Source organism: Triticum dicoccoides, chromosome 3A (genome assembly GCF_002162155.2).
Source record: "Triticum dicoccoides isolate Atlit2015 ecotype Zavitan chromosome 3A, WEW_v2.0, whole genome shotgun sequence".
Classification (NCBI taxonomy): Eukaryota; Viridiplantae; Streptophyta; class Magnoliopsida; order Poales; family Poaceae; genus Triticum; species Triticum dicoccoides.
Window position 1 is genome coordinate 543173911 of NC_041384.1, and position 17747 is coordinate 543191657.

Below are 17747 nucleotides of genomic sequence, written 5' to 3' on the forward strand. Positions count from 1 at the left end.
TGGGTGTACTCAAAGTGCCCCCACTAGTTCAAAGATTCAGCTTGAGTCGATCCAAAGTGACTTATACAAATTCAAAACAGCCACACCCCAGTGGGTGATCAGACAAGAAATATGACCAACTAACCTGGACATTGGTTTGCAGAGCAGCTTCGACGTTGAAGGACACCTGGGTGGCCTCATGCACCACTTTCATTTGCCCCATCACAAGATTTAACTGAAGAAGAGCTTCCTTGGCAGCAGTCGATGGGTTGTTCGGAGTCTGATACGCAGTAAAAAGCGATGCTGGCAGAGCAATCAAAGCAGCTGCAGGATCTAAAGCGTGGAGTTGTATTGGTGCAGCAGAAGTCTGAGCAGCTGATCCTGATGGACAACCAGTCGACAGCGGGACAGCGAAGGTGACGTTAGTTCGAGCCGGGTCTGTTGATTGCTCGACTGCCGCCCCAAGCGTCATGGTCGACTAAAGAACCTGGACCTCAGACGCTTTCCCGCCCAGTTCCTTGCCTTTCCTCCTCCTCCCCCTTAGCGGTACTTCTTCTTCATCATCCGGGAGCACAACAACATCCCGTGGAACTGCAATAAATAGATAAAGTCGTACGGATAGCTGACAAACAATCCGGTCGTCCAAATAAATTCGAATCGGGTAGACTTACTGGCTTTGGAGGTAGCTGCATCATCGGTTTCCTCGTTGACCGGATTCTTGTCAATGTCCGTGTCAGTCACAGCTGAGGTCAGGCTATAAAGGTTCATCATCCATTCGGTCAGAACAAGAAAATACAGGAAGAACATTTACCCAGAAGCAACAGGAACGTCCATGTTGATTCTAGGCAAGGTCTTCCGAGCCTTCGAAGGATTGACCTTGGGCTGCTTGGTGACCTTCTCAGCCAATTCTGGAGTCGGAGACCGAGCGCGTTTTTGAGATGGAGCACTCGACACCATAGCTTTACCACGCCTGCCCATGGGATCATGGTGCTGCTTGGATCGACGTTCAGAACGAGGCGATGAGTCGGCTACTTCCTCATCGCCCGACTCATCGCTCTCATCTTCATCATCGTCGACTGGTGACTCCCACTCGCCGCTCTCCTCCGCACTGTCCTCGCCCTCTTGGTCTTGCTCCAGAGCTTGTTCACCATTGGGCATTGAATACATCTCCGTGTAAATCTACAAAACAAGGAGCCGACTGCAAGTCAGTTGGATCAACAAACAGTCGGAAAACACGTCTAAAAGCTCAGTTGAAATGGCCAAACCTTGTCTGGTTGGTTTCTGTCGCTGAAAGGGTTGACTCTCCTGGCGCCCCTGGGGTTGTCCTTGTTCCTGGTGATACCCCTCAGCCACTCGGCCACTGTTTTGGCTGCCACCTCCTCCGGATGAACCCGGGCGATGTCACCAGCCCCGGAGTACATCCACATGGAGTGGTCACGAGCTTGGAGTGGTTGGATGCGCCGAATGAGGAACACCTCTAGTAGATCCATGCCAGTGACACCTTGGTTGATCAACTGAACCACTCTCTCGACGAGCATGCCTGTCTCCGCCTTCTCTGCGGCAGTCACTTTCAACGAAGATGGAGTTTGAACACGATCAAAAGAGAAAGGGGGAAGTTCAGTCGACTGGCCTGGCGTCATGATGTCCTGGCAGTAGAACCAGGTCGAGTGCCAGCCCTTGACCGACTCTGGCAGAGTCATCGAGGGAAAAGAACTTCTTTTCCTTTTCTGAATACCCAGACCCCCACACATCTGGATAACATGGGTTTTCTCGTCGTTCGAGTTCACTTTCTTCACTGTTTGGGGGCGGATGGTAAAGATGTGCTTGAAAAGACCCCAGTGCGGTCGACACCCTAGGACATTCTCGCACATGGATACGAACGCGGCAAGATACGTGATGGTGTTGGGAGTAAAATGATGGAGTTGGGCCCCAAAGAAATTCAAGAAACCCCAAAAGAAGGGGTGTGGAGGAAGCGAGAAGCCGCGGTCGACATGGGTGGCGAGCGGAACGCACTCACCCGGTCGCGGCTGCGGTTCCGTTTCCCCCTCCGGCAGCCGCGCAGACTCGTGGACGATCAACCCTAACTCGGCCATATCGTCCAAGTCCTCCTGTCGAAGCGAAGATCGGATCCAATCTCTCTGGATCCAACCCGACGACAGCCCCGAGCGCGATGAAGACCCCCGATTCGTCTTCCTGCTTTTCGTCGCTCCCGTCGCCTTCTTCGCGTGTTCCAGCGCCGCCGTTCTCTCCTTCCCCATGGCGGCGGAGCGGTGGCGTCGAGAGTGGAGAAGCCGGATGGGGTGAAGGAGCAAGAGGAAGAAGAAGCAGAATGGGCACGCACAGTGCGGACGCCTCGGTCTCGCCGCTTTTAAAGGCCCACTTCCGAGTGGCTGACGTGTTGGTCCAGCGATCCTATCAAATCCCTCAAATAGTCACGCATGGGATACATGGCGAAAAAGGTGGCGCGGAAATCGAAATGCCCTGTCTATCCACTCCGCTTACCATGGCACGTTCCGTCTGGCGCGCTCCTACCGAAATTTCGAATCCTGCGAAATCCGGGATCCTCGGCAACTGATCACGCCAAAGATTTCGCATCAAAGATGACACTCGACAAGCGACGTTATAAAAACCAATCGGTAATTGCTGAATCGATCAAGGCGACTGAAACGAAGCCGAAAGTTCCAACACTGGCCTCCATTCAGAGATGAATTCTTGAGAAAGGCAAGAGTCAAGGCAAGATCAACTTCAACCTTCTTTTCACTCAGACCTCAATCCATTCGGGGGCTAATGATGAGGACATAGACCTGGGGTAGGGTAATAGGCCTGACCTATACGTCCTACCTAAGGTCCTTGTCTTAGAAGCAAAGAAGTTCAAGAGTAAAGAAGGTGGACCCAATAAAGGCGTTGAGTGCAATCCACTCGACCCACCATTCACTCGGAGACTACTTCTTCTTTGAGTCACTCGACCATGTAAAAGACCACTCGACGTACAAGGAGACCTAAAGCCGTTCTGCACAGCAACGGTCGGGCATTTACTCGTATATTTAATGATCATTTGTAGCACTTTATTACAGACGTTACCTGTAATGCTCTCTTTTTATGAACATTGAACCCTGTGTAACGGAGGGGAGCTGAGGTCCTGGCGCACTCTATATAAGCCACCCCCCTCCTCTGGGACAAGGGTTCGCACCCCCTGTAACTTACACGAATATAATCCAGTCGACCGCCTCCGGGCTCCGAGACGTAGGGCTGTTACTTCCTCCAAGAAGGGCCTGAACTCGTAAAACTCGCGTGTACAACTCCTCCATAGCTAAGCTCTTGCCTCTACATCCCTACCCCCCTATTCTACTGTCAGACTTAGAACCACGACAGCAGGTTATACTCACGAAAGAGGAGATTGAAGTATGTCTTCCAGGCATAAAAAATCGCATCTTTGTGGGAGAGGATGACCGGAACGCGACGTTCGATGGGAACATCACGAATGTAGGCAGGGTCAGGGAGGGTGGCGGCGGAGGAGTCGAGGGGGTTCGGCGGGCGCACTGCCGGAGGGGTGGAGGCGGCGGAGCGGTTGGAGAGATCGGAACCAGACATGGCGGAGGGTTCGGCCGGGGTAAGGTTAGGGTTTCGGGTGGCGGCGGGCGGCTAGCGGAGCAGAGGCGACAGGGGGCGGCTAGCGGCAGGGTTAGTGTTTGGTGGTGGGCGGCTAGCGGCGGGGTGGGTGGTGGCAGGCGGCTAGCGGGAGCAGAGGCGGCAGGGGGCGGCTAGCGACGGGGTTAGGGTTTGGAGGTGGGCGGCTAGCAGCGGGGTGGGTGGTGGCGGGCGGCTAGCGGCGGGGGTGGTGAGCCGGGTGGAGGGATCGCGAGGTGAGGCTACGACAGCGGCAGGGAGCCAGCGACACACGGGGAGTAGCAGGAGGAGAGCTACGGCAGCAGCGAGAGGATCGGTGGCGCAGGCGTAGCGAGGCTAGCGGCGGCGGCTGGGTAGCGGCGGCGACACGGCTAGGGTAGGAAGAATCGAATGGAGGCTGATACCATGTAGAAGATTATGCAACTCATGATATATTGATCGGGTGCAATATGCATGTATATATAAGTACATAGGGGAGCCACGTCCTCAACTATACATGAAAGGAGGAGGGTTTGTTGTACAAGAAATACACATGCAATATCTACATCTTAACAATAACTAAATTAAAAAAAATTGTGACTAGGAGAATTCTCATACAGTGAGAAAAATTATCTTCTTATTAAGATCTGCTAGCTAAAAAAAATTCAAATACGTATCTTTTTTTTGTCTCCCTCTCTCACCTCAATAATTTTTCTATGTGTATTTATTAGCTAAAATATCAGACACGTGCACCTGGGTGTGAACAGTAAATTCATTTAAAAGAGCAAACACATTCAAAAAAACTGATTTCTTTTTTGGGCATCCAAGATGTTTGAATGCGTATGTGCGTGCAAAAATCCATGGTGTTTGGACATTCGAGGAACTCTAGGAAAAAAAGAACCACCATAGTATAAAACCTTGAGACTGGAAATGAAATGAACATGCGTGCTTCTCCTCGATGCGGAATGAATGTTTCAGCTCGACCCTGAATTTCAATTGACTGCACGTCTGCACATGCGTGCACCGGAGCAGAACTCAAACATGTATACATTCCTGTTACAGAACAATGGACATTCGGATGGCTGGCAAAAACTATGGCTCTTTTCACCGTTACGCATGTCGCTTGCTTCTTTTGAGAAATGACATGATGTTGCTGCCATGGCTGCCTTTCTTCTTCCTGTGATGACCCCCTGCAGCAACGTGAACATCCTGCATAAAATTCAGAGGAAAAAATTCTTATGCATCAAGGTAAAAAAGAAGCATGCATCACTGAATAGCTTGCTCAATGCTTAGTTGCCTGGAAAAATGTGTGTAAACCAAAAAACTGTGGTGGTCTAGGCCTAAAAAACTTGTATAAGTAGAACAACTGTTTGCTAATGAAATTCGCGGTAAAAGCTCTACTCCCGGATAAAACGCCTTGGCTCGACTGGATCGCCTTGCAACACCCCAATGCTCTTATCGCCCCACAAAACAGCCATTCCTTCATCGGCCGCACTATAAACCAGCAACTTCCGGTGCTCCATGCCATCTCCTTTGTTCTAACCCACTCTGGCACAAACACTTATTTCTGGCTAGACGCATGGATTCACCACAAACCTCTCGCTACATTATTCCCCTGCCTTTACTCTCACACCACTCTACCCCTAGCTCGTGTGGCTACTGTTTTTAACTACGGTTTAGATTCAATCCTACGGAACCACCTAACCTCTAATGCTTCTGCCGAGTTGTGTTTTGTGCTGTCTCTCCTGCAGGATTTTCAGGTGTCGCCTGGGCCAGACGAGCGCTACCTAAATGGTGGCCTGTGTTTCTCTACCAGGGCCGCCTACACGCTCACCATGGCCGACGCCTCGGTCAATGACGTGCATGCCATTCCAATATGGTCTTCATGCGTTCCAACCAGGTGAAGATCTTTGCATGGCTGTTGTTCCGAGATCGACTCAACTCCAAAAGCAACCTACTCCGCAAGCACATGGTCGCTGACTCACTATGTCCACGTTGCGGGTTCAATGGTGAGACACGCTCGCACATATTCATCGACTGCCCACTCACGCAACGGATATGGCAACGGATTGGCATTCGCCCCTCGGCCACCGTTGACGATCTTTGGGACTGTCGTCTCCTCTCTCAGCTAGATGCGGCCATCTGGCACTCCAACGCAACTGAGTGGGCTCGTCTAGGTGTAGTTTTTGCGATCATAACGAAAATATCAAACACCTCTTTCTCGATTGTCCGTTGGCTAAGATTCTGTGGCGGTCGATTCATGTTGCGTTTAATATTAATCAACCCACCTCTATCAACATGTTATTTGGAACATGGCTTGATGGGGTGGATTCTGATACTGCAAGACACATTCGTGTTGGCGTTTGTGCTTTATTTTGGGCAGTATGGAACTGCAGAAATGATTTAGTCTTTAACAGATCAACAAACATTCACTTTTTGCAGGTTATCTTCAGGGCCACGGCGTTCATCCGTATGTGGTCGCTACTCACTCCGACGGAGGCCAGGGAGCGTTTGATTACTGCGTCTACCTGATGGGAGATGGTAGCTCGGGATATTTTCAACCGGTTTGGATGGCGGTCATGTAATAGGATAGGCATGTAGTGCTCCTATTGTATTTGCCAGCCGGTTGTGGCTTTGGGTCTTAGCTCTTTTGAGCTTTTGTTTATTTTCGCACTACGACCTTTGGAGACTTTGTTACTGATTATCTTTTTAATAATATGAGCCGTATGCATCTTTCTGATGCAGAGGCTGGGGTAAACTCCCTTTTTGAAAAAAAAATCCTCCTCATTATTCTATGGAAGATCTGGGACTCGAGAAATGCTATGACCTTCAAGCAGCAAAACCACCACAGTACCCTCACCTTTAAGAGAATCATTGATGATCTCATGCTCTGGACACACAGGATGAAGAAAACAGAGCAAAAACAGGCCGCCTCCTCATGGCGTTCCTACCTCTTATCACGATTACACATGCCTATGTAATTTCACCTTGTAATCAGTCGAACGATGGGTTACAAACATTGAGAAATATATTCAGGTGGGGAGCTCCCCCTCCGGTGATTTTTCAAAAAAAAACTGAATAGCTTACACACTTGGCAATGTCGTGTTGATTTCTTGGTGTAGATGTGTCTACAGCACATATTTCTGTAGTATGGTATAATATAGGAATACCTCTGCTCTGAAGGAAAATGACCTCGCTGTGGATGCTGGGTTTCCACCGTCTGCACCCGCCACGGCATGCTCCCTCCCTAATAAGATCACCATGGCATTAGCCACACGGTAAATCAATCATGGCGATATGAAAAGAGTAAGCTTAAAACAAGTGGGAACAACTTGCTATGTTATTAGTAGTTGAAGGGATGCTAAAAAATGTTACTCCCTCTGATCCAAAAAAAGTGTCGAATTTGAACTAAAACCACGACACTCATTTTGAATCGAAGGGAGTATATAAAGGGGGAATTTTGATCAGCTATAATGATTGGGATCCTTCTTCATAGTAGCATGGAAGCAGAATAGCTTTACGGTGCCAAATACTCCACAATTGCTCATAATATGTTTCATGTCGCAATTTTTTTTACCGATGGTTGATTCAGCATCATATGGCTTCAGAGTGCGAGTAGCTCCTGGCGCCACTGTGCTATTGAGCTTGAGGGGTTCTTCTGGGTCATCTCTGCTGTGTGGAAACGCTGCTAATGTCATACAGTGATACAAATTGCAGACCACAGGTACAAAGAAAGAAAGAGTGAAAGAATCTAAAGTAACAGGTAGCGAATAAACCTTGACTTGGCAACATTTTCCTGGTTGTTTCTTTCAGTAGCTGTAGTGGAAAGTGTAACTAGTCAGTAAATCATAGCAGAGCTGAAGCATTTTGCATGTTCATCATATAAGTCAAAAAGTTTGAAAACTGTACATTGGGAAAGGTAACGGCGATGATATTGAACGGCGCCAGCGTCCGCACGAACGGCCAATAGTTGGAGAGAAATTGCATACTGTTCGCATGTCAAGAGCCTCTGGTAACATCAAGAGAGCAAACAAAAGTTCAGTGAGCATAGCAGGGTTTCGGTCGATATCAACAGTCAAGCTCAACTTTGTAAGTCAACCGGAATAAGGAAACAAGTGGTGCATACTAAATTAGAACAGAGACGAATTCCCAAGCCAAAGAGCACCCAAAGTATCTGAAAACTAACCAGTGTGCATGTACCCTCTCAACTTTCAACTGTTACTTTATCGTCATCATAGATATGGCTCAGTGTTTAATCCAAACTGTTTCTGGTAACTACACCAGATATTCACATAATTTGTTTACAGCTACAAGTGGAGAGAATACCCAACCTGCTTCAGGAAGCTGATCTTCTGCTCTGTTTGCATGATCTCAGTCTTGTCCTCCAGCTGGTGCTCAAGCTTGGATGAAACGGTCCCCAGATGATCAATCACTGCCACTACCGCGTTGCAGATGTAGCTCTTTGTACTGTCCAGGATTCTTCACCACCATGCGCAGGAAATGAAAGTTACACGCTGCCATCAAATTCCACCACCAAACAGGGAAGACAGAAAATGTATTGAAGTGAGAGAATCGATGGAAGTGCTGCGCTCACAGCCTCTTCTCCTCGGTGGCGAGGAACGCCTTCTCGCAGCAGTCCGCCGCCTGGTGCAACTGCGACTGCAGATCCTTGAGCTCCTGCAAACCCGAGCGAACGCGCCGGACGACACGCAAGCTTTAATCAGAGGCGCGCACTTGACGCGGGATGGTTGGGAGAAGAACCACTCAACTCTGAGCGCGCCGTCGAAGCTCTGGGGTGCTGCGCCGCCCTTCGCGCCGAGACCCGACGACGACGACGACCTGCCGAACGGCGCCGCGGGGCCCGTCGGCGCGCCGGAGGGAGGCGTCCCCTCCTGCCGCCCCGCCTCGCCGTCGCCGGCGCTCCCCGCGTCCATCTCGCACGCCAAGAACAACGACGGGCACGGGAGCGACAGAAGAGCGCTGAGGATGACGACGATGAGTGATGGGAAATGGCGTGTGCAGACGCGCGCGAAAGTGGCGTTCGGGGCGCAGGAGAACGTAGGGAGCAAGAGCAACGGGACAAGGCGCGGCAGGCCGTCTCGTGATCCCTCTGTTGGGGTGGCGCGCTCCGGGTCAGAGGCGCCGAGCGCTTGGACGGCGCGCTAGCGTGCGCCGCGCTCGTCACGGGCGAAGCGTACGCCCGGGTTCTTGCGGCGTCCCTTTCGAAGAGATTCTGAAGGTGCAGTAATTCGGAGAAAGTTTGGCGTCGAGCCTACGGCTGCGTCGTCCGTCGTCGGTTTTAACGAGGGTCTGGTGTTTCTTTGGTCGTTTAGAGCAACTTCAATGGAGCCACCCAAACGGACGGCGCATTTGTTCGCTTTTTGTCCGTTTGGGTCGGCCACCCGCCCGGCGTTCGTCCATTGCATTTGGGTCGGCAATGCGCCCAACGTGCCGATCCATTTTATGTCCGCATTTAATTTTTGAATTAAAAAAGGTCCGCGGTAGATCATGCCAGCGGTCATGTCTTATGCCGGCATCATGTCAGCACCAACATACAATGCCGACTTCAGAAAATACCACAGTTCCTGCTGGCGCACTCGCTCGCCAGCCGGCCGGCACACATGCCAGCACACAAAAAATGGTGAGACTTGGAGTTCGACCACGCCACCGCGGCTCCCGTGGTCATGCCGGCACACCTGCCGGCATACAAAAAGATGGCCCTCGACGCCATAGATCAGTCGTCCTGAAACTTGAGCATGTCTGCCTGCATCTTCTCAAACCACGGCCTTTTCCATGGCGACAAGGCGTTGAGATCCACCTTCATGATCTCCACCCCGGTCATCATGCTTGCAAGCGCCACTTCTTTCGCCTTTGTCTTGGCGTTGGCGGCCTCGATCTCTAGCATCTTGGCTTGCTTCTCCGCCTTGAGCTCGAACATCTTAGCTTGCTTTTCGGCGTCAAGATCAAGCCTCCTCCTTTGGATCTCCATGAAAGCGCTCATTTGCTCTTCTTTGAAACACCGGCGCTCCTCCTCCCTTGAGTCCTTCTTATTCATCATGCCGTCCATGCTTGCGATCAAGGCGTTGGTGGCCGCATCTCGCTTGTCCTCCTTCTTGAAGTTGGTCCTCCCCCGCGGCCGTGCCGACCCGCCCTCCCCAACATCCTCCACGGCGCCCTTCCCCCCACGTGTCTTGAGCGCGGCATATTGTGCCTTGAACTTCTCTTCGTCCTTGATGACACGATAGCAATGGGAGAGGTTGAAGCACTTGCCATTGTATTGAACCTTGAATGCCTCCAAAGCTTGAAATGCCTACAAAATGTTTCCATGCAAGCATATGGGCAAGTGATAGCAAATGAAGACGTAAAAAATGATCTTGATGGCACAAAAGAGGCCGACTTGCTTGCTATCATACCATGTCTTGCACGCCGATGCCGCTCACGGGGTGGGCCTTGACGCTCTCAAGGGTGACACAAAACTTGTTGCACTCTTGTTGGATTACCCTCCAACGCTTGGAAATGGAGACCCACCCGCGCGTGCTCACAAATTGGTAGGGTGGAAACTTCTTGCGCTCATGAAACTCGCGGTGCACACGAGTCCAAAAGGTTGAATGCTTTTGCTCGGCGCCCATCTTTGGGTCTTGTCCAATGTCTCGCCAACACTCGCATAGAAGTTTGTCCTCGGTAGCTGTGTACGCCTTCGTGCGTTTGCTCTTGCGCTTCGGCTTCGGCTCGGCGGCTTGGTTGGCGAGCTCGTCCTCGAACAAAGGCTCCACTTGATGTCGCACTCGTCCTCTTCCTCGTGGTCGAGGGGGAAGCCGTCCAGGTCGACGCCGACCTGATCACGCATGAAGGCCGCCTGATAGGGATCATAGCCAGCGGCTGGCGTGAACGCCTCGGGGCCGTCCTGGCTTTGCGTCTCCTCAGGATCGTAGTCAGCGCCAGGCGCACCACCCTCAAAGATGAGGTGTTGCATGTAGTCCTCGTCGACGGTGTACGACATTTTCTCGAACAGGTTGCGGGCATCCGGGAGACCGCCGGCCGGCGTCTGTCGCGCGCGTTTCCTCGCGCCGCCGGACGACGAGCCACCGACCACCGTGGTGGCGTTGAGGTCGATGGGCGCGGATGCGGGTGTGGAAGGCGCGACCACGCTCATGTCGGGTGAGCACTCCCCAATGAGGCGGGAGGCCTGCGGGTAGACGTGGAAGCCGGGGACCGGGTTGCAAGCCGACGCGCGGGGTGAGTCGGGCATCACCATCCGAGGAAATGCCGACGAGCCGGTGCTGGCCGCGGCGACGGCGGCTTGGACGAGGTGGTGCTGGCTAGGGTTTACCCCAAGCATGTAAAGCGCCTCCCTCGTTACAGCGGCGATGCCCTGCACAGCGGCCTCATCCCTCGCGTCCGCGGCGTGCCTCCTGCCCTTCCTCTTGGCCGTCTCCCTTGCCCGCTGTTCGGGCGTCAGCGCCTTCTTCGTCTTGGTCGCCGCGGTGGTCTTGCGCGGGGCACGAGGCTTGCCTTTCCGGAGGAGGCGACGGCGCCGGACGAGGCGAGGGAGGCGAGGCCGGCGGCGGCGTCGAGGTCGAGGTCGATGGTGTCCTTCATCGCTGGTTGGGGGCGGTGGGCACGCGCTGGCGGGAGGTTTTTGGAAAAATAAGGAAAAATGGTTGTGGCTGACACCGACAGGCGGGCCCGAGAAGAGAAATAGGCGCGCGCGTCCGTCTCGTGTCCGCGCCAACGCAAATCCGGCTTCATGATCCTCATAGACCGAAAGCGGAAGCGTTAGCACAACACAGTTGATGTAGTCGTACGTCTTCATGATCCGACCGATCAAGCACCGAACGCACGTCACCTCCGAGTTCTGCACATGTTCAACTCGATGACGTCCCTCGAACTCTGATCCAGCCGAGCTTTGAGGGAGAGTTCCGTCAGCACGACGGCGTGGTGACGATGATGATGTTCTACCGACACAGGGCTTCGCCTAAGCACTGCTACGATATGACCGATGTGGATTATGGTGGAGGGGGGCACCGCACACGGCTAAGAGATCCAAGGGATCAATTGTTGTATCTATGGGGTGTCCCCCTCCTCCGTAAATAAAGGGGGAGGAGGAGGGGGTCGTCCAAGGGGAGGAGGCGCGTCCAAGGGGGGCAATCCTACTCCAAGTAGGTTTTGCCCCCCTTTCCTATTCCAACTAGGAGAAGGGGGAATGAGGAGGTGGAGAGAAGGAAGGAGAAAGGGGGGCCGCCGCCCCCTTCCCTTTCCCAATTCAGATTGGGGCAAGGGGGGCCATGCGCCACCTCCTGCCGCCTCTCCTCATCCACTACTTGGGCCCATGAGGCCCAATAACCCCCCGGGGGGTTCCGGTAACCCCCCGGTACTCCGGTATATATCCGATAACCCCCTGAACCATACCGGTGTCCGAATATAGTCGTCCAATATATCAATCTTCATGTCTCGACCATTTCGAGACTCCTCGTCATGTCCGTGATCACATCTGGGACTCCGAACTACCTTCGGTACATCAAAACACATAAACTCATAATATAACCGTCATCGAACTTTAAGCGTGCGGACCCTACATGTTCGAGAACTATGTAGACATGACCGAGACACGTCTCCGGTCAATAACCAATAGCGGAACCTGGATGCTCATATTGGCTCCTACATATTCTATGAAGATCTTTATCGGTCAAACCGCATAACAACATACGTTGTTCCCTTTGTCATCGGTATGTTACTTGCTCGAGATTCAATCGTCGGTATCTCAATACCTAGTTCAATCTCGTTACCAGCAAGTCTCTTTACTCGTTCCGTAACACATCATCCCGTAACTAACTCATTAGTTGCAATGCTTGCAGGGCTTAAGTGATGTGTATTACCGAGTTGGCCCAGAGATACCTCTCCGACAATCGGAGTGGCAAATCCTAATCTCGAAATACGCCAACCCAATAAGTACCTTTGGAGACACATGTAGAGCACCTTTATAATCACCCAGTTACGTTGTGACGTTTGGTAGCACACAAAGTGTTCCTCCGGTAAACAGGAGTTGCATAATCTTATAGTCATAGGAACATGTATAAGTCATGAAGAAAGCAATATCAACAAACTAAATGATCAAGTGCTAAGCTAAAGGAATGGGTCAAGTCAACCACATCATTCTCCTAATGATGTGATCCCGTTAATCAAATGACAACTCTTTGTCTATGGTTAGGAAACATAACCATATTTGATTCAACGAGCTAGTCAAGTAGAGGCATACTAGTGACACTCTGTCTTGTCTATGTATTCACACATGTACCATGTTTCCGGTTAATACAATTCTAGCATGAATAATAAACATTTATCATGATATAAGGAAATAAATAATAACTTTATTATTGCCTCTAGGGCATATTTCCTCCAGTCTCCCACTTGCACTAGAGTCAATAATCTAGATTACATAGTAATGATTCTAACACCCATGGAGCCTTGGTGCTGATCATGTTTTGCTCTTGGAAGAGGCTTAGTCAACGGGTCTGCAACATTCAGATCCGTATGTATCTTGCAAATCTCTATGTCTCCCACCTGGACTTGATCCCGGATGGAGTTGAAGCGTCTCTTGATGTGCTTGGTTCTCTTGTGAAATCTGGATTCCTTTGCTAAAGCAATTGCACCAGTAGTGTCACAAAAGATTTTCATTGGACCCGACGCACTAGGTATGACACCTAGATCGGATATGAATTCCTTCATCCAGACTCCTTCATTTGCTGCTGATTCCATAATCATAAAATGCGGCAATTGCTAACATGATTCAGACAGACTTAAGCATTGCTACGGGTGAGAAGGTCTCATCGTAGTCAATCCCTTGAACTTGTCGAAAACCTTTTGCAACAAGTCGAGCTTTATAGATAGTAACATTACCATCAGCGTTCGTCTTCTTCTTGAAGATCCATTTATTCTCGATGGCTTGCCGATCAACGGGCAAGTCAACCAAAGTCCACACATGGATCCCATCTCAGATTTCATGGCCTCAAGCCATTTTTTGGAATCTGGGCTCACCATCGCTTCTTCATAGTTCATAGGTTCGTCATGGTCTAGTAACATAACCTCCAGAACAGGATTACCGTGCCACTCTGATGCGGATCTCACTCTGGTTGATCTACGATGTTCAGTAACAACTTGATCTAAAGTTTCATGATCATTATCATTAACTTCCTCACTAATTGGTGTAGGTGTCACAGGAACCGGTTTCTATGATGAACTACTTTCCAATAAGGGAGCAGGTACAATTACCTCATCAAGTTCTACTTTCCTCCCACTCACTTCTTTCGAGAGAAACTCCTTCCCAAGAAAGGATCCAAATTTAGCAACAAACGTTTTGCCTTCAGATCTGTGATAGAAGGTGTACCCAACAGTTTCCTTTAGGTATCCTATGAAGACACATTTCTCCGATTTGGGTTCGAGCTTATTAGGTTGAAGTTTTTTCACATAAGCATCGCAGCCACAAACTTTAAGAAACGACAACTTTGGTTTCTTGCCAAACCATAGTTCATAAGGCGTCGTCTCAACGGATTTTGATGGTGCCCTATTTAACATGAATGCAGCCGTCTCTAAAGCATAACCCCAAAATGATAGCGGTAAATCGGTAAGAGGCATCATAGATCGCACCATATCTAGTAAAGTATGATTACGACGTTCAGGCACACCATTACACTGTGGTGTTCCAGGTGGCATGAGTTGCGAAACTATTCCGCATTGTTTCAAATGAAGACCAAACTCGTAACTCAAATATTCTCCTCCACGATCAGATCGTAGAAACTTTATTTTCTTGTTACGATGATTTTCAACTTCACTCTAAAATTCTTTGAACTTTTCAAATGTTTTAGATTTATGTTTCATTAAGTAGATATACCCATATCTGCTTAAATCAGCTGTGAAGGTGAGAAAATAACGATACCCGCTGCGAGCCTCAACATTCATCGGACCACATACATCTGTATGTATGCTTTCCAACAAATCTGTTGCTCGCTCCATAGTTCCGGAGAACGGCGTTTTAGTCATCTTGCCCATGAGGCACGGTTCGCAAGTACCAAGTGATTCATAATCTAGTGGTTCCAAAAGTCCATCAGTATGGAGTTTCTTCATGCGCTTTACACCAATATGACCTAAATGGCAGTGTCACAAATAAGTTGCAGTATCATTATCAACTCTGCATCTTTTTGGCTTCAATATTATGAATATGTGTATCACTACTATCGAGATTCAATAAGAATAGACCACTCTTCAAGGGTGTATGACCATAAAAGATATTAATCATATAAATAGAACAACCATTATTCTCTGATTTAAATGGATAACTGTCTCGTATCAAACAAGATCCAGATATAATGTTTATGCTCAACGCTGGCACCAAATAATAATTATTCAGGTCTAAAACTAATCCCGAAGGTAGATGTAGAGGTAGCATACCGACTGCGATCACATCAACTTTGGAACCATTTCCCACGCGCATTGTCACCTCGTCCTTAGCCAATCTTCGCTTAATCCGTAGTCCCTGTTTCGAGTTGCAAATATTAGCAACAGAACCATTATCAAATACCCAGGTGCTACTACGAGTATTAGTAAGGTACACATCAATAACATGTATATCACATATACCTTTGTTCACCTTGCCATCCTTCTTATCCGCCAAATACTTGGGGCAGTTCCGCTTCCAGTGACCAGTCTGTTTGAAGTAGAAGCACTCAATTTTAGGCTTAGGTCCAGACTTGGGTTTCTTCTCTTGAGCAGCAACTTGTTTGTCGTTCTTCTTGAAGTTCCCCTTCTTCTTCCCTTTACCCTTTTTCTTGAAACTAGTGGTCTTGTTGACCATCAACACTTGATGCTCCTTTTTGATTTCTACCTCCGCAGCCTTTAGCATCGCGAAGAGCTCGGGAATTGTCTTATCCATCCCTTGCATATTATAATTCATCATGAAGCTTTTGTAGCTTGGTGGCAGTGATTGAAGAACTCTGTCAATGACACTATCAACAGGAAGATTAACTCCCAGTTGAGTCAAGTGATTATGATACCCAGACATTTTGAGTATATGTTCAGTGACAGAACTATTCTCCTCCATCTTGCAACTATAGAACTTATTGGAGACTTCATATCTCTCAATCCAGGCATTTGCTTGAAATATTAACTTCAACTCCTGGAACATCTCATATGCTCCATGGCGTTCAAAACATCGTTGAAGTCCCAGTTCTAAGCCGTAAAGCATGGCACACTGAACTATCGAGTAGTCATCAACTTTACTCTGCCAAACGTTCTTAACGTTGTCAGCAGCATCTGCAGCAGGCTTGGTGAAGGAAATATGCCCTAGAGGCAATAATAAAGTTATTATTTATTTCCTTATATCATGATAAATGTTTATTATTAATGCTAGAATTGTATTAACCGGAAACATAATACATGTGTGAATACATAGACAAACAGAGTGTCACTAGTATGCCTCTACTTGACTAGCTCGTTGATCAAAGATGGTTATGTTTCCTAGCCATAGACAAAGATTTATCATTTGATTAACGGGATCACATCATTAGGAGAATGATGTGATTGACTTGACCCATTCCGTTAGCTTAGCACTTGATCATTTAGTTTGTTGCTATTGCTTTCTTCATGACTTATACATGTTCCCATGACTATGAGATTATGCAACTCTCGTTTACCGGAGGAACACTTTGTGTGCTACCAAACGTCACAACGTAACTGGGTGATTATAAAGGTTCTCTACAGGTGTCTTCGGAGGTACTTGTTGGGTTGGCGTATTTTGAGATTAGGATTTGTCACTCCGATTGTCAGAGAGGTATCTCTGGGCCCACTCGGTAATACACATCACTTAAGCCTTGCAAGCATTGCAACTAATGAGTTAGTTGCGGGATGACGTGTTACGGAACGAGTAAAGAGACTTGCCGGTAACGAGATTGAACTAGGTATTGAGATACCGACGATCGAATCTCGGGCAAGTAACATACCGATGACAAAGGGAACAAACGTATGTTGTTATGCGGTTTGACCGATAAAGATCTTCGTAGAATATGTAGGAGCCAATATGAGCATCCAGGTTCCGCTATTGGTTATTGACCGGAGAAGTGTCTTGGTCATGTCTACATAGTTCTCGAACCCATAGGGTCCGCACGCTTAAAGTTTGATGACAATTATATTATGAGTTTATAGTTTTTGATGTATCGAAGGTAGTTCGGAGTCCCGGATATGATCATGGACATGATGAGGAGTCTTGAAATGTTCAAGACGTAAAGATCAATATATTGGACGACTATATTTGGATACCGGAATGGTTCCGGGTGAGATCGGAATAATATCGGAGCACCGGGAGGTTATCGGAACCCCCCGGGAGGTATATGGGCCTTAATGGGCTTTAGTGGAAAGGAGGGCAAAGGAGGAAGGGAGGGGGCGCGCCCCCCAAGCCCAATCCGAATTGGGAGGGGGGCCGGGCCCCCCTTTCCTTCCTCCCTCCTTCCTCTTCCTTCCCTCTTCCTCTCCAAATAGGAAAAGGAGGAGTCCTACTCCCGATGGGAGTAGGACGCCCCCCTTGGGCGCGCCTCCTCCCCTTGGCTGACCCTCTCCTCCCCTCCTTTATATACGGAGGAGAGGGGCACCCCATAGACATAACAATCTCTCTTGGATCTTTTAGCCGTGTGCGGTACCCCTCTCCACCATAGTCCACTGTTGGTGTCAAAACCGGCGGATCTCGGGTAGGGGGTCCCGAACTGTGCGTCTAAGGCGGATGGTAACAGGAGGCAAGGGACGCGATGTTTACCCAGGTTCGAGCCCTCTTGATAGAGGTAATACCCTACGTCCTGCTTGATTATTCTTGATGATATGAGTATTACAAGAGTTGATCTACCATGAGATCAGAGAGGCTAAACCCTAGAAGCTAGCCTATGGTATGATTGTATCTTGTCCTACGGACTAAAACCCTCCGGTTTATATAGACACCGGAGGGGGTTAGGGTTACACAAGGTCGGTTACAAATGAGGAGATATACATATCAGTATTGCCTAGCTTGCCTTTCACGCCAAGTAAAGTCCCATCCGGACATGAGACGAAGCCTTCAATCTTGTATCTTCATAGTTCAACAGTCCGGCGAAGGATATAGTCCGGCTATCCGGAGCCCCCCTAAT

At 49.3% G+C, this 17747-nt stretch overlaps 1 protein-coding gene across 2 annotated transcripts; it reads right to left on the reverse strand.

Moving 5' to 3' along the window:
* Nucleotides 1-4516: 4516 nt before the first annotated feature.
* On the reverse strand, nucleotides 4517-8729 carry LOC119269066 (probable protein ABIL5). 2 transcript variants are annotated; one of them, XM_037550811.1, is made up of 8 exons: nucleotides 8355-8729; nucleotides 8180-8262; nucleotides 7917-8064; nucleotides 7495-7594; nucleotides 7362-7401; nucleotides 7163-7257; nucleotides 6756-6832; nucleotides 4517-4794 (listed from the first exon to the last, which is right to left on the reverse strand). In XM_037550811.1, the coding sequence occupies exons 1-8, from the start codon at nucleotides 8517-8519 to the stop codon at nucleotides 4696-4698; spliced, it is 807 nt and encodes a 268-aa protein (XP_037406708.1). In that variant the 5' UTR covers nucleotides 8520-8729; the 3' UTR covers nucleotides 4517-4695. The 2 variants fall into 2 exon arrangements, with proteins under 2 accessions (XP_037406708.1, XP_037406709.1); XM_037550812.1 differs by having other exon boundaries at nucleotides 7163-7254; nucleotides 8355-8726.
* Between the last annotated feature and the right edge of the window lie 9018 nt (nucleotides 8730-17747).